The sequence below is a fragment of the Dryas octopetala genome, chromosome 8, assembly GCF_963921425.1.
Source record: "Dryas octopetala chromosome 8, drDryOcto1.1, whole genome shotgun sequence".
NCBI lineage: Eukaryota > Viridiplantae > Streptophyta > Magnoliopsida > Rosales > Rosaceae > Dryas > Dryas octopetala.
The window spans coordinates 515,734-538,890 of NC_141373.1; the positions used below are offsets into that span (position 1 = coordinate 515,734).

Sequence of the window (23,157 nt, forward strand, 5' to 3'; positions counted from 1 at the left end):
CTTGTCAAAAAAATATGTCATTATTTTTTTATTTTTTGACGGTATAGAGTACGGGTTAACCTCATTATTTTTTTATTTTTTGAGGGTATATGATATGGATTAACATCATACCTTCTTAGCGTATAGAAGGATGTTTATAAAGGTTGCATGTTATATTTTAACTATGAGATTTTGGGCATTAAAACTTAATATAAAGCCGACAAACTAGGGCTTGACGAATAAATAAAAATGCACTGCCGAACACTCAAAAATTATGTGTGAAAAAAATAAAAAAATAATAGACCAATATTATGTAATATTAAATTGTTACAATATTATTGGACTTTAGTTATAATTTTAAAAGTCATACGGCTATAGTTAGTAAATTATAAAATTAAATGACCTAAATGAAAGTCTCCTTACTTTTTAATACAAACAAATAACAAGATATTTTTTTTATTTAATTCAAAACCTATTTTTTCTTGTGAACAAAAACAAACAGAGTGTCATAGACTCATAAAATTATTATTGCCACTACTAATTTTCTTATCTTTTTTAGTCATATTATAGAATTTAATTTCCATGCATCCATAGGTTTAGTTGAGCGCTCACATTTACTATAGTCACTACTTAAATTCATTCCTTATGTACATATTTCTAATTTCTCATGTTGTTGATAGATTTACAAATTTCACTTGTTATATTATTGCACAATTTTAAGTACATACATCATATTAAGTATGTGTGGTATCTTGTATGAAACTACATGTGATAAATTACTTGCATTAGCTAATGATACTTTATCTAGTGACATGTCTTTTCCTTTAAGAACATGAATATAAGATCACGTTTGGTTTACGGAATAAATTATTTGGGGATGTCATACCCATCCTTACTCCTGGGTGATGAGAATGACTAATTCACATTCAGTGTTTGGAAAGGTTGCAGATGGTAAACATAAAATTATTACTATTCCAATGTTTAGTTTGTCCAATAATAATAATAATCAAAATTTGTCTTCCAATAATACTCTTATTTATTATGTTTAAAATTTATAGTGAGGATAATTTGATAAAAAAAACCCACAATTAATGCTTTCCCAAGTGATGAGAATAGTAAACACAAAGGAGCTCAATGTTTTAAATTCCTCATTTCATTAATATCTCTTATCCATATAAAACGTAATACAAAAGAGTGTGTTTACCAAACATGTGAATGAAATTTCATACCCATTCTCAAGTTCCACCTTCGTAAACTAAACATGCTATAAGAGTAAATGTAGAAATATAGGGTAATATGATTTATAATTTCAATGGTAAAAGTAAAACACTTATTCTTGTACATATGGTCAAAATTTGACTTGTCTTAAGTCCTTGAAATTAGTCCAAGTAGTTAAAATAAATAAAGTAATGAGTTAGAATTAGACAAGATTTTAGGGTCAAATTCCCTCTAATATAACAAAAAATATTTAACTTGTCTTTCTTTATTCAATAAAAAGAGAGAATATGAGTGGAACGGAAATTTTATTTTATCAAATTCAAGCCCACTAGCCCATCTATGCCCGCCAGATTCGACAGCCAATAATAAAATAACAATTTCACGCACCTCGCGCAGCGCGCACTAATTTTGAAAATCTTATTTCCCTCTGTATTGAGAACAGCTTACATGGTACGCGACCCACCACATATAAGCCCCATCGTTCCCACCAAGCCAATACGACATAGCGTCTCTCAAAAATCATCAAATAAATCGCTGATCCATCATCGTTGGCTCACTGGCTCTCCTATTGTACGGCTAAGATGAGATATCACAGGAGCATACTGTGCGCCCTGGTCCACCCAATCTATTCCATCCTCGGCAATCCCGCGCGATTTGAAACACATTATGCTTTTAAGCTTTTGAATTCTGCCTCATATATCTCAAAAAATTCAAGAACACAGAGAGACACAGAGAGAGAGAGAGAGAGAGAGAGAGAGAGAGAGAGAGAGAGAGAGAGAGGATTTGGGGAAAAGCTGAAGCAACAAGAAGAAGAAGAGGAAGACGAAGTATAGGAGGGAAATGAAGGGAGCGCTAGCGAGGCTTCAGCTAGGGGAAACCCACCAATCATCCTTTGCCACCTCATCGTCCAACCCCTCTCGCTTCCAGAAACTTCTAGACTTCGGAGCCGCCGACGCCGACCTTCCCTCTTCATCGTCTCTATGTACCGACCTCGACCCCAATTCCGATGACAGAGATTTCATTCTCAGTCAAGAATTCTTCTGGTAAAATCTTCCGGATACTTAATTTAGATTATAAGTTCTGTTAATTTTTAGTATTTAAATTCTAAAGATCGGTGAAAAATTGGATTTTTTTTTTTATGTGGTTATTGCAGCACTCCTGATTATATCACTCCGGATAATCAACATTTATTGAACGGTCTGGATTGCACCAAGGTACTATGGGTTGGATTTTACACTTGTTGTAATTTGAGCTATGTTTTTTAATCAGTATTATTTTAATCTCTTTGTTTCTACATTGAACAGGAGAATATCCCTTGCCCCAAATCGCCGGAGAAGTTAAATACGGTCAAAATCAAGAGACGTCGACAGAGTCAGTGTAAGAATACAAGCAATTTCTAGTGTGATTTTCATTTTTCTTTTATTATTGATGGTAGCTTTACTAGCTTACATTAATGATTGGGTTTAAGCAATTGGGTTTTGCAATTGAAACTCTGTAGTTTCTGCAGATGACATCTCATCAGATCCCCTCAGTCCCACATTGTTTGGAAACCAGCAGATAGTGGAACTTGGAAAAGATAATTTTGGTGTAGATGAAGTGAAGATGGACAAAACTACAGTACCCGAAATTCGGAAGACACACAACTATGTATCTCAATCCGCAGTGGCTTTACGCTGTCGGGTCATGCCTCCTCCATGTTTTAAGAATCCATATTTAAAGGGTGCTTCGGAAATGGACATTGATCCTTTTGGCAACCAAAGATCAAAATGTGCAGGTAGCCTTCTGTCAGTTGTTAAAGGGATGTTATTTCACTATTAAGATGCTAGTACAAACCCTTTATTTCATTTCCATTTTTCCAATGGAAGTGGTGGGTTGTTTATTTGCTGATGAATGATGATAGTTCCTAGAGATTTTCAATATCCAACTTCTGATTACATTATGCTGCAATCTCCAGCTTTCTTGCCTGCAATTACGGGTGGAAATGGCCTTTCACGCTATCGCACTGATTTTCATGAGATTGAGGTATCTATTGAATCCCAAGAATTGTTGGACTGAAGCACAATCATTGCTTTTGGATCAAATTCTAACTTGTTTTTAATTTGCCGCCTTTTTTTTTTCCAGCAAATCGGTAGTGGGTATTTCAGTCATGTTTTTAAAGTCTTGAACAGAATTGATGGTTGCTTGTATGCTGTGAAACGTAGCATGAGGCAGTTGCATCAGGACACAGAAAGGTTGCTTACTCATGCTCTAGGTATATCTTCCTTTTGGTCATGCTATTTGCTTATGCATAATTTTCGTATCCTTTGCAGGAGAAAAGCTTTGATGGAAGTTCAATCTTTAGCAGCTTTAGGTTTGCATTTGTTTACTTTCTGTACTTCTGCTCATCTACCATACCTTCTAGCAATTTCTTTTACTTGGTTTAACTGTTTTGCCTTTTGTAGGATCCCATGAAAACATTGTTGGATACTACTCATCTTGGTTTGAAAATGAACAGCTTTACATTCAGACGGAGCTATGTGAACACAGCTTAGCCATCAACAAATTTCCCCGACCCTTCACAGAGGGAGAGGTTTTAGAAGCCTTGTATCAGGTTTGTGTGGATTTTTGTTAATAAGCTTCTCACTTGAAACTTACTAGTAGCCTATGCCAATGTTAATTTTAACTTGCACTAGCACCAAACCCATTACTAGATTGATTACATAGTAAGTATCCATTTCTATTACACTGTACAAGCCTCTGAAAATCTTCACACTTAAAAAGAGAAATGATAGACAGGGTTGTTATGTCCTTCATCAACTGTTTATCCCTTTCTGTATCATGAAGGTATATTGAGTCCTAACGCTATGCTTTGTCTTCCCCATTTAGTATATAGAGGTGATGTATATTAGTATGTCAGGGGGCTTGAAATTCCTCATTGAAATTCCATATAGTCTGAACTCTTTTAAGCTTGACAAGGTGTTGCTTCTTTATATGTGAATTTCTGATATAAAAATATACACAGATTGCAAAGGCGTTGCAGTATATACATGAGAGAGGAATAGCTCACTTAGATGTAAAACCTGATAATATATATGTGAAGAATGGTGTTTATAAGCTTGGTGACTTTGGATGTTCCACTCTACTTGATAAGAGCCTACCGATTGAAGAGGGTGATGCTCGATATATGCCTCAAGAAATCCTTAATGAGAGATATGATCATCTTGACAAGGCTGATATCTTCTCATTGGGAGTCACTATTTATGAGCTTATTAGAGGTTCACCTTTGCCAGAATCGGGACCTCAAGTTTTAAATCTTAGGGAGGGAAAATTGCCACTCCTCCCTGGCCATTCATTGCAATTTCAGAACTTACTCAAGGTACTTTATATCCTTTTTGCATTCCATATCATTCTGAAGTTGGTTTGAACTAATAAAAGAACCTTTTGCATATCATATTGTTTGAATCTATCAGGTCATGTTGAGCCCGGATCCAGTGTGGAGGCCGTCAGCCAAAGAGTTGGTTGAAAGTCCAATTTTTGAAAGGGTCCTACGAAATGCATGAGCCTAGCTAGGGCAACCACGATTGCCTATCAACCAGATTGGAGTTTTGTATATGCATCCATTTGTCTCAGCCGGCCCTGTGAAATGGGCAAAGTTTGTGAATGACCAATTTTGTGTTTATAATTATTCCTCTAAATATTTGCACCTAATAGTGTGGTGCATATTTTGTGAATCTCCCTCGAGGAATGCTGGTCATGGACTCAAACTTTTGCTGCTAATGGAAAAGTATAAATTATTTGTGGGGTTGCCTTCTGTCTAACTCTGTTTTCTCTAAACACAGTTAATTATAATATCGAAAATTATGCATATATAACTTGAGCAACAATTATTTGCATAAAAAAATCCGGTACACTTAATTTCATAAAAAAATCTGTTGTGAAAGAAACTTTGCATTCCCTATGATTCTTAGGGGGGATATAACTATGAAAGTTATAATTAACATAGATAATTATAGCTAAAACACATTAGGGAAACATTTAATATAGAAAGTGTCGCTAACAATAACAATTTATAAGATATAGTGAAGTGGCTAGATAAGTGTGTTGTGTCAGCACTCAGCAGCATGTTTAACAAAATCTTATAGCCGTTTATACCAGAAAAGTTTAATTGCATAATCCAAATCATAATAGTTGTTGTTAGCTAGCTTGTAATCACATACTGATTACTGAATGCAGGTGTGAAAAAGTCCACAATATATTTGGTCGCATTTTAGTAACTAGTTTTCGATCGTAAACAAAGAATACACGCAGAAATTTGTCACAGAGCTAGAATATTCTGGCATGGACATGAATATGTGCTTTTGAAACACAAGGTAGACAACAACTACTTGATTGAGCCAACAAGTCAACACCACCGCTTTTATACGATTCGCTTGCTATTACTAGAAGCTAGCTAGAAAGCTATATATGTCTAACATAATTAAACCATAATCTTTTATTATATATGCAGTCAGTTCATGCTGGATTAGAAAAAGTGCAATGATTGTCACATATTAAATCTGATCACAAAAGGATTTAAATCATTGTTACTAATTCAAAACCATGCCATATGATATGACTATGAGTTAATTATATTATATAGATATTATATGTATGTATCCTATTACATTTGGCTCATGTGAACAGGCAACAGAGTCAAGTTGGGAAAATCCAAAGAATCTGGCATAAACTAGAAAGAACTATAACATAAATTAATGGTAGATGAAAACTAAAGCATAATCAATTGGACAGAGTGCTGATAAAGAAGTGATATAGTAGTTGCTGAGTTGCCTGTTGTTGGTCGAATTAACTATCTGCATCTTATTCATTAGTTAATCTCTTTTTAGTATACATATGTAAATTTGTAATTGCAATGGGACATCTGCCACATGTGTCTGGCGGGGATTCAGCAGCTAAAACATTTTCTAAGAAAATTAACAATATTATCACTAATTATTAATTAGGCTAAATATTCTGATTTCTGACTCGATCATGCAGGTTCTTGTTATTATATCAAATGTGCTGCCATGCATGCGCATACACACACACACACACATAACATATATAGCTAGATATACAGCCCAAGGGATGGCCTTAGGCTTAGGTTAGAATATGCATATTTCTAATCCTACAAAGTAATTAATTAAATGTGGTGCCACGTACCGAGATATATATATATATATACCTAAACCCCTAACACCAACAACAAGGCTTTGGTTACTCTTTAATGGGGTCAAACTGAGTACAAAACACCAACACAACAGTTAAAAAAAGAGAAAATTAAGGTGATCGATCGGCACATAAATAATTGTTTAATTTCATGTAAAATACAGTACGAATAAGGGTGGACACCTCCAGGCTTCATTGTCCTTTGGACTCTCTTCAAATTAAGTAATATCGAAAACAGTAAAGTCATTTTAAATCCCTTCGTTAATTTATGTTATCAAAATCACAAATGGTCATAGATTAAATATAAATAAATCGATTAAGATGCAGATATATTCCATTTGCGGTATATCTCAACCATTCACGTTGGAAAACATACCCTATTTAAGAACCTTATTACGACATTATTTTTAATAATAATTATAATTTAGAGTTGAAAGTTTATGGTTAATTAGCTTTCGAATTTTAGGTTGTTGGATCAACATACAATTGCATGATTTATTGAACCATCACGCTTTGTAGTCAATATATAATGTATTCAACAAATCATTTGGCATTTCTTTGGCCAAAAAAAAAAAACAACTCATTTGGCATTTGGCATAAACCATAAGGGTTGTTAGTCGTAGCAATTACCAAAAGCAAATGACCAAGTTTGATACGTAATGCCATTGATTGGTCCAAAGTTCCAAACCTTCTGACTCATGCACTAGCTCTTTGACAAGGCCGAGGTGGCTTTGTTTTGCCATACTCATATATAATTATATACTTCAATTAGTCAAACAGTTGGAGCCTTCCTGTGATACTGCTTGCTGCTAAGTGCTAAAGTCTAAAGCCAGCGTACACATGTTGCACATGACCACGCTAAATTGCACGTGAACATCTTCCACTAGAAACTGCTTTCACTTATGCACTAAGCTATACGATTATAACTAAACCATCATTTGCAACAAACAACCCAACAAATCAACCTACAATTAATTACATGCAACTTGCTTCTTTAGCTGCCACGCTAACAACTTTTACATACTTATCTCATCCAAATTATTACTTTCCAATTTGGATTTTCGTGCAGATACTATTTTTCTTTCTAGATAAGTGTTTTAAACCGCTCAATATTATTACACGTTGACCTATGGGTAATTACTTTAGTGACAATTTTTTCAAAATTTTGGAAGTTATGAATTTCCAAGTTTCTATTGTTTGAATAGAAAAAGCATGCATTGGTACTAAAATTTCTTCATTTCCCATTGGTTTTTATTTTCTCCTAACAGGATCTAGTACATGAAAGTTTGTTTAATATATTCTTTCGGTTGTGAGTTTAATATTTTCTTTCAATTATTGTTAAATCCTGCTAATCAAAAGTAAAAAAAAAAAAAAAAGGAACAGAAATTAGGGAAAGTATATATATACAAAGGCATGCACATGAGGAAACTCAAGAAATCAATATTTAACTTGCTAATCATTGTTAGACAGTACTGGTATATAACATATAATATGAAATATGACTAATGAGGAAGTGAAATTATTGGGCATTTAACTTATCCAGAAAATATATTGGGCAATTAGCCTTAAAACTCCTACGATAAATAAAAAAGGGAGACCAAATTTCATAATAAATTGATTGTGTGATTATAAAATAGAAAAAATAAGTATTAATTATTCTTGGGAAGAAAGGAAGGATGGCAGAGCCGTCACCTTATATAAATAATTCAGAATCTCAGAACTGGACTAGGGAGGTTTAATTTCTAAGATGTGAGCCTGTGAATAATATTAACAAATTACCGAAGGGCATATATAATAATATGTAATAATTGATCGATAATTAAAAAATGTGGCAATGAAAAAGATTTCACATTGGGACCCCTAGCCTAGCCTATCAACATCTCAGCCTCGGATGTCCCGTTGGGTATTGCTCGTGTAGTTTCTTCACATTAATTCACAAATTAAATGAATTAATGTGTGTTGTACGTGTGTCCTGCTTTTCCTATAATTCCTAATAGCTAGTGCCACCACCTGACATACTGTAATTTCATATATATCCATGCTTTAATTTCTTCTTCTTCTAACTTATTAGTTATTACGTATGTGTATGCGTTGGGCGGTGGGCTCTGCTTGCTTGTGCTTTTAAATATCACCCTCCATCCTCATATCAAGGAAGTTCACCTCCCCATACTCGATCGCTCACAACACCGGACACCCCCCAGATTTCAACCCTCTCTCTCTCTCTCTCTCTCTCTAGTCTGAGTGTGTGAGATATATATATATATATATATATATATATAGCTTGGTATCACAGAAATGCCTGAAGATTCAATATCGGATATAGATCATCAGGAAACCCATGATCATGATGATCATAAACTTCCTGATGATAATGATCATCAGCAACAACTCAACGGAAAGAAACTTTCATGGCAAAAGTTGCGAAGATTCGACTCCTTGGACGTCGAGTCCCGCGGTTTCACGGCTAATGGCCATAGCTCCATGGTGAGATCACCGTACGAGTGTATACACTTTTTGTGTTTTTCTCTTTTATTATATAACCATGTACGAGAGAGATGGACAAGAAGCAGTGTTTTATAAGAAGTACTTTTACTCCTAACAGATGATATATATCATTACGTACATAATTATTAAGTATTTTTGTGTGAATAGAATTAATTAACTTCTAAATTTTGTTTGATTGGGGTTTTAATTTACAGGGTGCAGAGTGGTCGGTGATATTGCATCTAGCATTTCAGAGCATTGGAATAGTTTATGGAGACATTGGCACATCACCTCTGTATGTGTATTCCAGCACCTTCACTAAAGAAATCAAGGACAAAGATGACATTTTGGGTGTTCTTTCCTTGATCTTGTATACCCTCACCTTAATCCCTTTGATTAAGTACGTGTTCATTGTTCTACAAGCCAATGATAATGGCGATGGTAATATATCTTACAACTTAGATCTATATATTATACGTACGGTAGACTCATATTTTGTATCTTTTATGTATTGATAAAACATTTATATGCACACAATAGTTTTGGTTATAAATTATGTTAATTTTAGCCAAAAACGAGTATTTAAATAATTTGGTAGAATTATGATTTTTTTTTTCAATAGTACTTTTGCCAACCTGGTCAGGTCCAATTTTCAACCTCTGATAATTTGTTCCACTCTACATATATTATATTGGTGCGTGTTTGAATTGAAATGCATGGCCAGTTGGCCACTGCCACTTCCAGCGGAATTTTCAATGGTTGTTGCTATAGTGCTATACTAACATTAACATACCATACAATATTGATTTATAATTAAGCTTAATTACTTTATCATGCTTATTGTAATAATTAAATGACAACTTTGGTGTATCACTTTGTCATTTTGTGACTTGTGACCAAAAGAAAAGAAAAAAGAATGAAATTTGAATAATGTAATTTACTTTAATATTGGTAGGAGGGACATTCGCGCTGTACTCTCTGCTATGCCGATACGCTAAGGTCGGTATGACTCCGAGTCAGCAAGCGGAGGACCGCGAGGTTTCAAATTTCCAGCTTGAGTTGCCAAGCAAACGTCTAAGAAGGGCATCAAAGCTTAAATCAAGATTAGAGAATAGCCCATTCGCCAAAGTCTTCTTATTGTTTGCCACCATGCTTGGCACTTCCATGGTCATTGGTGATGGTGTCCTCACTCCTTGCATCTCAGGTTTCTTTCTTTTTTAACATTTTTTTGTGCTTTTTATTATATGTGATTTTCCTCTAATTATTAACATGTATGTAAGGTTATATTTATTTCATGAAGGGAAGGTCATATGTAAGCGTTACAAAAATTCTTTTAATTAATATTTAAGTTAGCACCTAAAAGACTGTAATTTAGTTGGAAATAGAGAAAAAAAAAGTCATCCATTGTTGACTGCCTAATAATTCAAAATTTGTGTCATTTTGCATTACAAGACAAAATCAAAGTTTCTTCTCTTGCTCTCATCACATGTTAATTATATATTCTTTTGACTTAAACGTAACAAATTTTGTGTTCCATTTTGATGGCGCGCAGTTCTGTCTGCTGTTGGAGGGATCAAAGGGGCTACATCTAAAATGTCAGATGGTACATCCCTTAACTTCAAAATGAAGCTTCTCATGATACACATATATATATACATATATTTGTGTGTGTATAATGATTAATGGGCAATGAATTTGTTAATTAACTTTGTTATATATGATATTTTACATTCATTAATTGGTGGGTACTACCGTACTAGTACATATATATATATATATAGGATAATTTATGATACTAATTTTCCTTTGTGTTGTGTGCAGATATGATTGTTTGGATATCAGTAGCCATCTTGATTTGCCTATTCATGATTCAAAGATTTGGAACTGATAAAGTGGGCTACACTTTTGCACCAATAATTTGTATATGGTTTGCACTCATTGGTGGGATTGGCGTCTATAATTTCATCAAGTTTGATCCAACAGTGGTGAAAGCTCTAAATCCGCAATACATAGTGGATTACTTCAGGAGGAACAAAAAAGAAGCTTGGATTTCCCTTGGTGGAATTGTCCTAGCCATAACAGGTTCCAATTATTCAATTACAATAGGAATTATAATTATTAATTGGGATACATATATAGAATATTTATCAAGTGTTACTTTCACAAATTGCAGGAACCGAAGCTTTATTTGCTGATGTTGGCCATTTCACAGTACGATCCATTCAAATAAGTATGTGCTCGGTCACATACCCAGCTCTCATATTGGCATACGCTGGACAAGCCTCTTTTCTTCGCGAGCACACTGATCTTGTTGGTGATACCTTTTACAAGTCTATACCAAGTAAGTTTTATGCATTTACTGCAAAAGCGTGTTTCTTGTAATTTCTATATGTGACAGTCACATATGACTTCTCTCCCACAACATGCACGTGAATCCTGTATAAATGTTGTGATGAGAAAAATGTCACCTATAATAATTTTTCAAGCTCTTTTGTGTTGATACATACCTCGAGAATAAACATATAACTAATTAAGTATATAATAATTGTGTTGCAGAACCTCTGTATTGGCCTATGTTTGTGGTGGCAGTATTGGCATCAATCATAGCTAGTCAAGCCATGATTTCAGGGACTTTCTCTATAATCCAACAATCTTTATCATTAGGGTGTTTCCCTCGTGTTAAAATTGTGCACACATCAACCAAGTATGCAGGACAAGTTTACATTCCAGAGGTCAACTACCTTCTCATGTTGGCTTGTGTGGGAGTCACTTTGGGTTTTCGAAGCACAGTAAAGATTGGGCATGCATATGGTAAGTCACAATAAAATTCAAGTTTTTAGGCCTACCTTTCCCCCTAGTCTTTGAGATTCTGATCATGGAATCTACATATATTATTTGTATGAAATTAATTAATGAATTGACTTAATTTACTCTGTATACAGGTATAGCAGTGGTGTTTGTAATGACACTTACATCGTCCTTTCTAGTGCTAATCATGATAATGATATGGAAAACCAACGTACTTCTCGTTAGCTTATTTGTTGTTATCATTGGAAGTGTGGAGCTTGTGTATTTGAGTTCTGTGCTCTACAAATTTGACCAAGGTGGGTATCTTCCCCTTGCCTTTGCCGCAGTACTGATGCTTATAATGTTTGTGTGGAATGATGTGCATCGAAGAAAGTACTATTACGAGCTTGATCACAAAATTTCTCCCGAAAAGCTCAAGGAGTTTGTTGCTGACACAAAGTTCTGTCGCATGCCTGGACTTGCCATGTTCTATTCAGAACTTGTTCAAGGCATCCCACCAATTTTCAATCATTATGCAGAAAATGTGCCTGCACTGCACTCAGTGCTTGTTTTTGTGTCCATCAAATCTTTACCTATAAGCAAGGTTCCGTTGGAAGAGCGCTTTCTTTTCCGCAGAGTAGGGCCTAAGGAGCTAAATGTGTTTCGATGTGTTGCAAGATATGGGTATACAAATGTTCGGAATGAGCAAGAACCCTTTGAGGGATTGTTGGTAGAAAAATTGAAAGACTTCATTAGGGATAGTTTCTGGCTGTCCCAAAGAACTATGTATGAAAAGGAATCAGAATTAGATGATTGTGGGTCTGTTAATGGAGAGAATGAAGATCATGAGGATGTAAAGCAAGTTGATGAACAGAAACAACAAGATGAATTATTGGAGAGAGAGATTGAGGCAATTGACAAAGCATGTAACTGGGGAGTTGTTCACTTAATTGGTGAAAATGAAGTGGTAGCTGCCAAAGGAGCTGGTATAGTAAAAAGAATTATGATTGATTATGCTTATAATTTCTTGAAGAGGAATTTGAGGCAGAGTGATAAAGTGTTTGATATTCCTCACAAGCGCATGTTAAAAGTGGGGATGGCTTATGAACTTTAGAAAAAAAGAAGGCGGCCGTATATATAAGATTGACACAGCTTATAAAGAAAAGCTAAGCTGAACGCTACATTGAATATATAGATAAATAATTGTAGTGATAGCGAGAAAGCTGTTTTTCTTTTCTTTTCATGCTCTAGATAGCCTTAGTTTTTAGAAGATATGTGTGTGTTTTGAGTTACATTCATATAAAGTGTAATAGTAATTTGCATATATTTATCAAGGATAAGTTTTTTTCTTTCCTAAAATCAACAACTCTTTTTGAAATTGCATTAACAGTGGAAATTTACGGTTATAAAAAAATTAGACAAAACCCTGCACTATCTTGATTTGATCACAATCAATCAGATCGACCTCATAAATTTGTTTCCTTTGCAAATTAGTCAAATGTAACATTTTGACATAATGCAGCAAGGGGTAAAAAACAGAACCAGGAAACACAAACAAAGAGGACAGAGTGACAGAAACAGTCGGTCACATCATGGGGTTGGGGTTGTGACTTTTGTTTTGGTCTAGGTTGGTACATTAATTTTGAGTATAATATGATGAGGAACAATCTTCTGGTACGAGGAATCTAGTGTAAAGTGCATAGGAATAATAATAAGGGTCTGGACTCGATCTGGAGCTAGCTGCAGTAAAACAGAGATTTTTGTAGGTGCAGATCATCAATTCGAAGCTGCATGTGGTTGGTATGGGTAGTAAGTTGAGATCCATTATTTATGCAAGTGAAGCACAAAAATGTGAAATAATATTTGCAATTCGTATGATATAAGTCAAAATAATTTCTTCAGGTACTACAATTGAGTAAAATTGTGTAACGAATAAATAAAAAATATTACCTAACATAATTTCACCCAAATTCATATAAGAAATAAGAGTTTTATTATTTTGGGTACGACCCATTTAAGATGAAGTGTATCTCTTAAGTATGATTCCTTGGTACAAGGGTCAACCCTTTGATTCCAACTGTAATGAAATTAACAGATCACTTGTGGATACTTGGGTTCTCAATAGGTGAAAGACCCATTGAAAGGAATATTTGGTTAAATGTTTGACATTTAGAGGTAAGATTTATTGTGATTGCGGTTGCACCCACATTTGTTAGGTTGCTTATGTACCCATTGCGGGATCAAACCACACAGTCCATGATTTTAGGGATTTTCTCTATGATCCAACAGTCTTTGTCGTTAGGGTATTTACCTCGTGTCAAGATCGTGCACACATCGTCCAAGTACGCAGGACAAGTTTACATTCTAGAGATCAACTACCTTCTCATGTTGGCTTTTGTTGGGGTCACATTGGGTTTTTGGAGCACAACAACGATTGGAAATGCCTATGGTAAGCAACAATTAAACTCCACACTTAATTAGGCCTTTCCCCTAGTTTTAAAAGTTGGAATACAAGTTAATGCATCTGTTTAGTACCCCTAATGAACAACTTAATTAATTTACTATATGTTATACACATGTATAGCTGTGGTGTTTGTTATGTCACTTCCTAGTGCTTATCATGATCCATAATGATATGGAAAACCAACATACTTCTCATTATTTCATATGTTGTGATCATTGAAAGTGTGGAGCTTATGTCTTTGAGTTTTGTCCTTTACAAATTTGACCAAGATGGATATCTACCCCTCTCTTTGCCACAATAATATATGATGATTATAATGTTTGTGTGGAATGATGTGCATCGAAGAAAGTACTATTACGAACTTGGTCATAAAATCTCTCCCGAAAAGCTCAAGTTGTTTACTGCTGAAACAAAAATTGTTTGTATGCCTAGACTTGCCATGTTCTACTCGGAACTTGTACAAGGTATCCCACCAATCTTCAATCATTATATGGAGAATGTGCCTGCATTGCACTCAGTGCTTGTGTTTGTGTCAGTTAAATCTTTACCTAAAAGCACAGTTTCGTTGGAAGAACGCTTCATTTTCTGAACCCTAAACCATAAACTCTAAAGACTCTGCAGAACATGAAGTGTTCTTCCAATGGAACTGGGCTTATAGGTAAAGATTTAACGGACACAAACACAAGCACTGAGTGCAATGCAATCACATTCTCCATATACTGATTGAAGATTGGTGGGATGCCCTGTACAAGTTCCGAGTAGAACATGGCAAGTTCAGGCATATGAACAATTTTTTTTCAGCAACAAACAACTTAAGCTTTTCGGGGGAGATTTTCTGACCAAGTTCGTAATAGTACTTTCTTCGATGTACATCATTCCACACAAACATTATAATTATCAGTACTGTGACAAAGAGAAGGGGTAGATATGCACCTTGGTCAAATTTGTAGAGGACATAACTCAGATATATAAGCTCCACACTTCCAATGATCACAACATATGAAATAATGAAAAGTATGTTGATTTTCTATATCATTATCATGATAAGCACTAGGAAAGATGATGTAAGTGACATAACAAACACCACAGCTATACCTGTGTATAATATATAGTAAATTAATTAAGTTGTTCATTGGGAGTACTAAACAGATGCATCAACTTGTATCCCAAGTTTTAAAACTAGGGGGAAAGGCCTAATATTAAAAGCGTGGAGTTTAATTGTTGCTTACTATATGCATTTCCAATCGTTGCTGTGCTCCAAAAACCCAAGGTGACCCCAACAGAAGCCAACATGAGAAGGTAGTTGATCTCTAGAATGTGAACTTGTCCTGCGTACTTGGACGATGTGTGCACGATCTTGACATGAGGGAAACACCCTAACGACAAAGACTGTTGGATCATAGAGAAAGTCCCTGAAATCATGGATTGACTTGCTATGATGGATGCCAACATGGCCACCCCAAACATTGGCCAATACAGAGTTTCTGCAACATAATTGGTACAGAGCCACTTCGTTAGTTATATGTTTACTGTCACAAGCCCATAGTGAGACAATTTTGCATTAACTAAATGCATACAACTTACTTGGTACAGAACTGTCGAAGGCATCAGCAACAAAATGAGTGTGCTTGCGGAGAAAAGAGGCTTGTCCAGTGTAGGTTAAGATGAGAGCTGGGTATGTGACCGAGCACATACTTATTTGAATGGATCGTACTGTAAAGTGGCCAACATCAGCAAATAAAGCTTCTGCTCCTGCATTTTGTGAAATTGTAACACTCAATTAATAAACACTTTATGCAAACTTATAAATATAATTTGTTGTAAGTGTAATGTAATTGGTACCTGTTGTGGATAGGACTACTCCACCAAGGGATATCCATGCTTCTTTTCTGTTCCTCCTGAAGTAATCCACTATGTATTGTGGATTTAGAGCTTTCACCACCGTTGGATCATACTTGACGAAATTGTAGAAGCCAATGCAGCCAATCAGTACAAACCAGACACACAGTATTGGTGCAAAAGTGTATCCCACTTTATCAGTGCCAAATCTTTGAATCATGAATAGGAAAACCAAGATGGCTACTGATATCCAAACAACCGCATCTGTACACAAAGGAAAAGTATCTAAGTAGCAATGCCACCAATGAATGTAAATTGTCATTATATTACACATTTAATTAACAAATTCAGTAACCATCATACACAGACAAATATGTGTGTGTGTGTGTGTGTGTACATATAATGGAAAGCTTTTTTTTGGAGTAAATAGATTGTGGGGAAATGTGGAGGATTAGTACCTTCTGTCATTGCAAATTTAGCTTGCTTGATCCCTCTAACAGCAGACAGAACTGCCAGCAAATTTTGGAACAGAAAATTAGCTATGTTTAAAAGCTATAAGTTTATAACCATCACAATTAAAATTAGGGTAATAACCAAACCTGACATGGAAGGAGCAAGGACACCATCACCAATGACCATGGAAGTACCAAGCATGGTGGCCAACAATAAGAAAATTTTCGCAAATTCGCTATTTTCTAGTGTAGATTTCAGCTTTGATGCGCTTCTTAGACGTTTTTTGCTAGGAGAGTCGAGCTCAAAATTTGAAACATCACAGTCTTCCTCTTGCTGACTCGGAATCAAACTAAGTTTAGCATATCGGCATAGCAAAGAGTACAGTGCACATGTCCCTCCTACCAAAGTTAAAATTATGTTCATTAACATACTTCATTTAGTTTGCACAAGAATATGTTAAGATATATGGATTAAACTGTTAATTTTTAAGAGATCTTACCGTCACCATTATTGTTGGCTTGTAAGACGATGAAAACGTACTTAATGAAAGGGATTAAGGTGAGGGTATAAAGGATCAAAGAAAGAACACCCAAAATGTCATCTTTGTCCTTAATGCCATTGGTGAAGGTGCTAGAGTACACATACAGAGGTGATGTGCCAATGTCTCCATAAACTATTCCAATGCTCTGAAATGCTAGAAGCAATATCACTGACCACTCCGCACCCTATAAAACCCAGAATTTGAAATGAAATTTAGAAGATAATTAACATTGCACACAATCTATAGATGGTTAGTACCTTCTGTCATTGCAAATTTAGCTTGCTTGATCCCTCCAACAGCAGACATAACTGCTAACAAATTTTGGAACAGAAAATTGGCTATGTTTAAAAGCTGTAAGTTTATAACCATCACAATTAAAATTAATAACCAAACCTGACATGGAAGGAGCGAGGACACCATCACCAATGACCATGGAAGTACCAAGCATGGTGACCAACAATAAGAAAATTTTCGCAAATTCGCTATTTTATAGTGTAGATTTCAGCTTCTTTTTTTTTTTTGGCCATGAAGATATTTCATTAAACGGAACAGACCAAAGGGCAAACAAAGCACTACAGCAGACAAAGGAAAAAACAAAACAAGACAACAAAAGCTTCAAACAAGAAAAACAACACTCAGAACCAATTCCACCTCAAAGAATCAAAGCCAGATGCAAGACTTGGAATTTCTTGAAGAAGAGGGCCAATTTCCCAAGGAGCCATCTTTGAGACACTCTTTACAAAGCCAGATGCTTCTTAGACGTTTGTTGCTGGGAGAGTCAAGCTCAAAATTTGAAACATCGCAGTCCTCCTCTTGCTGACTCGGAATCAAACTAAGTTTAGCATATCAGCCATTCAGCCTAGCAAAGAGTACAGTGCAAATGTCCCTCCTTCCAAAGTACCTTCTTCCTTTTTTCCATTTGTGCATGTCTGCATGATCAGATCTAGATTCCTATAGGCACCACCAACTTTATTCTGGGTAGTTGCGTAAAGCAATCAAACTTGTAAATTCAGAACATAATAGAGACTTGCGTAGGGCCCTTTTCAATTCTTGGGGTAATGTTTCCATCTTTGGCATCAAGAATATCACATTATTGTGAAGTTGTGAACCACTTGAAGGATAAATTAATTAAGTAGTACTTGAATAAGAATGGAAGGGAGTGGTGTTGTTGCGTTAGGTGGGGGTGGGATGCTGTTTGGTTACTTGAATAAGAACTATTAATAGTAACACATGGCAGTTTTGTATTGAACCACATCAAAGTTAAGGACAAGAGGGTCCTCACACAAATATTTCCCTAAAAAAATGGCAGTTGGAGAAGAATTTTTTTGTTTTTTGGTAGAGTTGGAGAAGAGTTTTTTTTTTTTTTTTGGTAGAGTTGGATAAGAGTTTGTTTGCTTGCGGTCAGCCCGCTGATTCTACTTAAAGGGGAGGAATTTCAAGTCTCATTTGGATTTCTTGTCTCCTATCCTCAAGGACGGAAGTCCCAATCCAAGAAAATAAGACCGTGTGCATCCGGATATATTTCTTACTGAATTGTTCTAGTGGGCTTGTTATTGGCGGCATGAATTGGTTTATCAAGTGGTCCAAAATTCACCAGTAAATGGGCTATCAAGTTTCTTTAAAGCCCAATGATGAGAGAAAGAGTGCCACTAAAAATAAGAGAGAAAAAGTGGCACTAAAATCTTGCCATGGCAAGAATAGCCTTACATTTGGCCTAGCTATGTAGAGGTTTTTTTTTTAACTTTTGGGCTAAATCTTACCTTTAGACAAGCATTTAGCATAGCAATGCACATGCTCTAAAGAAAGCTAGTCAGCAAAGCAAAAGAGTGTCATTTAACAAATAAATTATAGAAAATTACTTAACGGGTACAGTACTTCCTCAAATCTCAAATTCAACTCGATCTTCAATGGTACAAAACCATATCTCAAATGGTATAAAATTATCTTTTAAATTGATACAAAACCACCACTCCCAAATGGTACAAAACCACCCAAATAAAGTCTCTCAAATTTTTCTCAAATGATTTACATTCGGTTTGATCCCGTTAAGAATACGTAAGCAACCTATACTTAAATTTAGGTGCAAACGCAACTTAATCAAATCCGTTCAAATTTTTCATAAATTAATTTCATACACAAAAATTCCGAATTAATTTCTCAAATCAAACTCAAAGATTCTAAAGCCTACCCAAATTACACAAATCACAACCTAAATTAGTCAAATTATTTTGCAGAGCAGATGATAAAATCTGAAATAATTAAGTAATTACTAGAGTTCAATTACCTGTTTGCCCTTGACGGAATTGAGAACCATGGCCGTGAATCTACGTCCTTCCGCGTAGCAATAAAGGCTCACAGGCTCCCTACCAATTTTGGTTCACGCGGATTTATACGACATTTCAAGTAACTTGTACAGTTGTACGTATAATGATAATTAAATAATTAATTTGACACATAAGCCTAATCAGTTTCTAAAAGTGGCAAACTCATGTGGGCCACTCTATACACGTACGCTACGCGACATGGTAAAAAGGGAGAAGCTTCTCTCATGAGTCATGACTCTTGACTTCTTGAGGTTGGCACATATATATAATTCTCTAATATTTCAAGCTCTGCGTTGTGACTTGTGAGCGAGTGAGAGATAGCTAACTAGCTAGTTAATTACAATTAGCCAATTAGGTATTGCAGAAATGCCTGAACAAGATTTAATACTGGAAAATCAAAATCACCATCAGGAACAACTCAAAGGGAAAAAACTTTCAGTTCAAAAGTTGACAAGATTGGACTCCTTGGACCTCGAGTCCCGCATCGCCCAAACCTCCAAGGTACCACATGATCGATATTCCTAGTACATAATCAATCAATTAACTATTTTTATTCTTGTTGTTTTTGTTAATCATGTTTTGATTAACTTGTAAATTTCATTTCAATATTGGGGTTTTTTTTACAGAATGCGGAGTACTGGTCAGTGATATTGCTTCTAGCATTTCAGAGCATTGGAATAGTTTATGGAGACATTGGTACATCACCTTTGTATGTGTACTCCAGCACCTTCCCCAATGGCGTCAAGGACAAAGATGACATTTTGGGTGTTCTTTCTTTGATCCTTTATACCCTCACCTTAATCCCTTTCATTAAGTACGTTTTCATCGTCCTACAGGCCAACGATAACGGCGATGGTAATATCTTTTAATAATTACAAGTTAGGGTATTTTAATAGTTAATTTGGTAGATTTATCATTATGTTTTTTTTTTTCGAAATTAATTTGGTAGGAGGGACGTTTGCATTGTACTCCCTGCTATGCCGATACGCAAAAATTAGTTTGATTCCGAGTCAGCAAGCGGAGGACCGTAATGTTTCAAATTACGAGCTTGATTTGCCGAGCAGTAAACGCTTAAGATGCGCATCAAAGCTGAAATCTGCACTAGAAAATAGCCAATTTGCCAAAATCTTGTTATTGTTTGCCACCATGCTTGGCACTTCCATGGTCATTGGGGATGGTATCCTCACTCCTTCCATGTCAGGTTGTTAATTGTTTTGCCTCTTACTGTTCTCACTTGTTTAGTTATTTGCTTATCTTTAATTAGAGAATGGTCCGTCTTGGCTCCTGTAACCCATTTTGATTGATTAATATAACATCTCTTTCTCTAAGAAAAAAAAAAAAACATAATTCCAATTTTATGGCAGTTCTGTCGGCTGTTGGAGGGATCAAGCAAGCTACATCTGCAATGACCGATGGTACTCCATAATGCCTATATACATATATTTACTTGTGGTTGTATATAATGTGTAATGAATTTGTGAATTAAGTAAATGTGTTGTATAATGTTAATCTAAAATCATTTGTGGCATTGGTACATTATAGGATCGATCAATAACTTAAGGTACTCAATTTTCCTTTGTGCACAGATAGGATTGTTTGGATCTCAGTAGCCATCTTGATTTGCCTATTCATGATTCAAAGATTTGGAACTGATAAAGTGGGTTACACTTTTGCACCAATACTCTGCCTTTGGTTTGCACTCATTGGTGCCATTGGTTTCTACAATATCATCAAGTTTGATCCAACTGTGCTCAAAGCTCTAAATCCTCTATACATAGTGGATTACTTCAGTAGGAACAAAAAAGAGGCTTGGATTTCCCTTGGTGGAGTTATCCTATGCACAACAGGTTAATTCCAATTATTTAATTACTTCCTATATATTACACATTTGATCGACAACAGGTTAACACATTAATTGAGTGTTAGAATTTCACAAATTTCAGGAGCCGAAGCTTTATTTGCCGATGTTGGTCATTTCACAGTACGATCCATTCAAATAAGTATGTGCTCGGTGATATGCCCAGCTCTCATATTGACATACACTGGACAAGCCGCTTTTCTTTACAAGCACACTGATCTTGTTTCTGATGCCTTCTACAAGTCTGTACCAAGTAAGTTTTATGCAATGCAAAAATGTCTTACTATGGGCTTGACAATAAACATATGACTAATCAAGTGGCTATGTACCAAATGTTGTGTTGCAGAACCTGTGTATTGGCCTACATTTGGGATGGCCATATTGGCATCAATCATAGCAAGTCAATCCCTGATTTCAGGGACTTTCTCTATGATCCAACAGTCTTTATCATTAGGGTGTTTCCCTCGTGTTAAAATTGTGCACACATCAGCCAAGTATGCAGGACAAGTTTACATTCCAGAGGTCAACTACCTTCTCATGTTTGCTTGTGTTGGAGTTACATTGTGTTTTCGAAGCACAGGAACAATTGGGAATGCATATGGTAAAGCCCCAATTAAACTTCACACTTTTAGGTTTTTATTCCCAAGATAATAGTTGATACATGTAGTAATGCTCTCATACATATTATATGAAAAATGAATAACTTAATATACTACATATATACAGGTATAGCAGTGGTGTTTGTAATGACGCTTACATCATCATTCCTAGTGCTAATCATGATAATGATATGGAAAACCAACATACTTCTCATTATCTCATATGTTGTTATCATTGGAAGTGTGGAGCTTATGTATTTGAGTTCAGTTCTCTACAAATTTGACCAAGGTGGATATCTACCCCTCGCCTTTGCCGCATTACTGATGACTATAATGTTTGTGTGGAATGATGTGCATCGAAGAAAGTACTATTATGAGCTTGATCACAAAATTTCTCCCGAAAAGCTCAAGGTGTTTGCTGCTGATAGAAACTTTTGCCGTATGCCTGGACTTGCCATGTTTTATTCGGAACTTGTTCAAGGCATCCCACCAATTTTCAATCATTATGCGGCAAATGTGCCTGCACTACACTCGGTGCTTGTTTTTGTGTCCATCAAATCTTTACCTATAAGCAAGGTTCCATTGGAAGAGCGCTTCCTTATCCGCAGAGTAGAGCCTAAGGAGCTTCATGTGTTTCGATGTGTTGCGAGATATGGGTATACGGATGTTCGCAATGAGCAAGAGCCCTTTGAAGGATTGTTGGTAGAAAAATTGAAAGAGTTCATAAGGGAAGATTTTTGGCTATCTGAAAGAAGCATGCATAGTAATGATGGAAAGACTACGTCTGAAAAGGAATCAGAATTAGATGATCATGAGGATGTAAAGCAAGTTGATGAAGATCAGAAGCAACAAGATGTGCTAATATTGGAGGGAGAGATTGAGGCAATCGACAAAGCGTGGAATTGGGGGGTTGTTCACTTAGTTGGTGAAAATGAAGTGGTAGCTGTCAAAGGATCTGGTATAGTAAAAAGAATTTTGATCGATTATGCTTACAATTTCTTGAAAAGAAATCTGAGGCAGAGTGACAAAGTGTTTGACATTCCTCACAATCGTATGGTTAAAGTGGGGATGACTTACGAACTTTAGAACAAAATGATGAGGAGGGTATAGAGAGCACAGATGCTATAAGGTGATTATATGTGTGTTTTCTGGGTTGCAATTATGTGTGTGCAAGTAATAATAGTAATTTGCGTTGTCTTGATGGGAGCTTCTCTTTTTCTCTCTCAATTGAAGAATATGATGTGCATTTACCATACGCAACTTGAAATATAATTCATCACAGCCTGCATATTACACTACAATATATATATATATATATATATATGGGAGCCTGGGAGATATAATAAGCAAATATTTATATGATTTTGCAAAATTCCAAATGTATAATAAGCAAATATATATTATAATAAGGTGGCCGGCAAATTAAT

The 23,157-nt window shown here is 35.5% G+C and overlaps 4 protein-coding genes and 1 pseudogene across 8 annotated transcripts; 3 read left to right on the forward strand and 2 right to left on the reverse strand.

The window, feature by feature from the left end:
* The first annotated feature begins 2,037 nt into the window (after positions 1-2,037).
* On the forward strand, positions 2,038-4,955 carry WEE1 (WEE1-like kinase). Of its 2 annotated transcripts, none has more exons than XM_086253814.1 (10): positions 2,038-2,240; positions 2,351-2,411; positions 2,502-2,574; positions 2,696-2,971; positions 3,152-3,219; positions 3,319-3,428; positions 3,507-3,547; positions 3,639-3,787; positions 4,199-4,552; positions 4,647-4,955. In XM_086253814.1, the coding sequence occupies exons 1-10, from the start codon at positions 2,038-2,040 to the stop codon at positions 4,734-4,736; spliced, it is 1,425 nt and encodes a 474-aa protein (XP_086109940.1). In that variant the 3' UTR covers positions 4,737-4,955. The 2 variants fall into 2 exon arrangements, with proteins under 2 accessions (XP_086109940.1, XP_086109941.1); XM_086253815.1 differs by having other exon boundaries at positions 2,705-2,971.
* A 3,608-nt stretch (positions 4,956-8,563) lies between these two features.
* On the forward strand, positions 8,564-13,001 carry LOC147275592 (potassium transporter 5-like). 3 transcript variants are annotated; one of them, XM_086253810.1, is made up of 8 exons: positions 8,564-8,865; positions 9,081-9,306; positions 9,821-10,069; positions 10,418-10,468; positions 10,687-10,947; positions 11,039-11,206; positions 11,422-11,676; positions 11,808-13,001. In XM_086253810.1, the coding sequence occupies exons 1-8, from the start codon at positions 8,677-8,679 to the stop codon at positions 12,764-12,766; spliced, it is 2,358 nt and encodes a 785-aa protein (XP_086109936.1). In that variant the 5' UTR covers positions 8,564-8,676; the 3' UTR covers positions 12,767-13,001. The 3 variants fall into 3 exon arrangements, with proteins under 3 accessions (XP_086109936.1, XP_086109938.1, XP_086109939.1); XM_086253812.1 differs by lacking the exon at positions 10,418-10,468; XM_086253813.1 differs by lacking the exons at positions 9,821-10,069; positions 10,418-10,468 and having other exon boundaries at positions 8,566-8,865.
* A 503-nt stretch (positions 13,002-13,504) lies between these two features.
* Positions 13,505-15,235, reverse strand: LOC147275593 (potassium transporter 5 pseudogene; annotated as a pseudogene).
* Positions 13,505-19,263, reverse strand: LOC147275594 (potassium transporter 5-like). The gene is made up of 7 exons (XM_086253955.1): positions 19,234-19,263; positions 16,908-17,133; positions 16,555-16,806; positions 16,414-16,464; positions 15,959-16,219; positions 15,701-15,868; positions 13,505-15,600 (listed from the first exon to the last, which is right to left on the reverse strand). Exons 1-7 carry the CDS (start codon positions 19,261-19,263, stop codon positions 15,296-15,298), a joined length of 1,293 nt encoding a protein of 430 aa, XP_086110081.1. The 3' UTR covers positions 13,505-15,295.
* Positions 19,264-19,605: 342 nt separating this feature from the next.
* On the forward strand, positions 19,606-23,018 carry LOC147275595 (potassium transporter 5-like). Of its 2 annotated transcripts, XM_086253709.1 has the most exons (8): positions 19,606-19,774; positions 19,900-20,128; positions 20,223-20,474; positions 20,638-20,688; positions 20,860-21,120; positions 21,217-21,384; positions 21,478-21,732; positions 21,858-23,018. In XM_086253709.1, exons 1-8 carry the CDS (start codon positions 19,640-19,642, stop codon positions 22,814-22,816), a joined length of 2,310 nt encoding a protein of 769 aa, XP_086109835.1. In that variant the 5' UTR covers positions 19,606-19,639; the 3' UTR covers positions 22,817-23,018. The 2 variants fall into 2 exon arrangements, with proteins under 2 accessions (XP_086109835.1, XP_086109836.1); XM_086253710.1 differs by lacking the exon at positions 20,638-20,688.
* The last annotated feature ends 139 nt before the right edge of the window (positions 23,019-23,157 follow it).

Coding starts and splice junctions, on each gene's coding strand:
- WEE1 (XM_086253814.1), top strand. CDS start 2,038: ATGAAGGGAGCGCTAGCGAGGCTTCAGCTAGGGGAAACCCACCAATCA. Junction 2,241..2,350: donor CTCAGTCAAGAATTCTTCTG/GTAAAATCTTCC, acceptor TGGTTATTGCAG/CACTCCTGATTATATCACTC. Junction 3,788..4,198: donor TTTTAGAAGCCTTGTATCAG/GTTTGTGTGGAT, acceptor AAATATACACAG/ATTGCAAAGGCGTTGCAGTA.
- LOC147275592 (XM_086253810.1), top strand. CDS start 8,677: ATGCCTGAAGATTCAATATCGGATATAGATCATCAGGAAACCCATGAT. Junction 10,070..10,417: donor CCTCACTCCTTGCATCTCAG/GTTTCTTTCTTT, acceptor GATGGCGCGCAG/TTCTGTCTGCTGTTGGAGGG. Junction 10,469..10,686: donor TACATCTAAAATGTCAGATG/GTACATCCCTTA, acceptor TGTTGTGTGCAG/ATATGATTGTTTGGATATCA.
- LOC147275594 (XM_086253955.1), bottom strand. CDS start 19,263: ATGGTTCTCAATTCCGTCAAGGGCAAACAG. Junction 16,465..16,554: donor CCTTGCTCCTTCCATGTCAG/GTTTGGTTATTA, acceptor ATTTGCTGGCAG/TTCTGTCTGCTGTTAGAGGG. Junction 16,220..16,413: donor TAAATTTGCAATGACAGAAG/GTACTAATCCTC, acceptor CTTTGTGTACAG/ATGCGGTTGTTTGGATATCA.
- LOC147275595 (XM_086253709.1), top strand. CDS start 19,640: ATGCCTGAACAAGATTTAATACTGGAAAATCAAAATCACCATCAGGAA. Junction 19,775..19,899: donor GCATCGCCCAAACCTCCAAG/GTACCACATGAT, acceptor TTTTTTTTACAG/AATGCGGAGTACTGGTCAGT. Junction 21,385..21,477: donor CTTCTACAAGTCTGTACCAA/GTAAGTTTTATG, acceptor GTTGTGTTGCAG/AACCTGTGTATTGGCCTACA.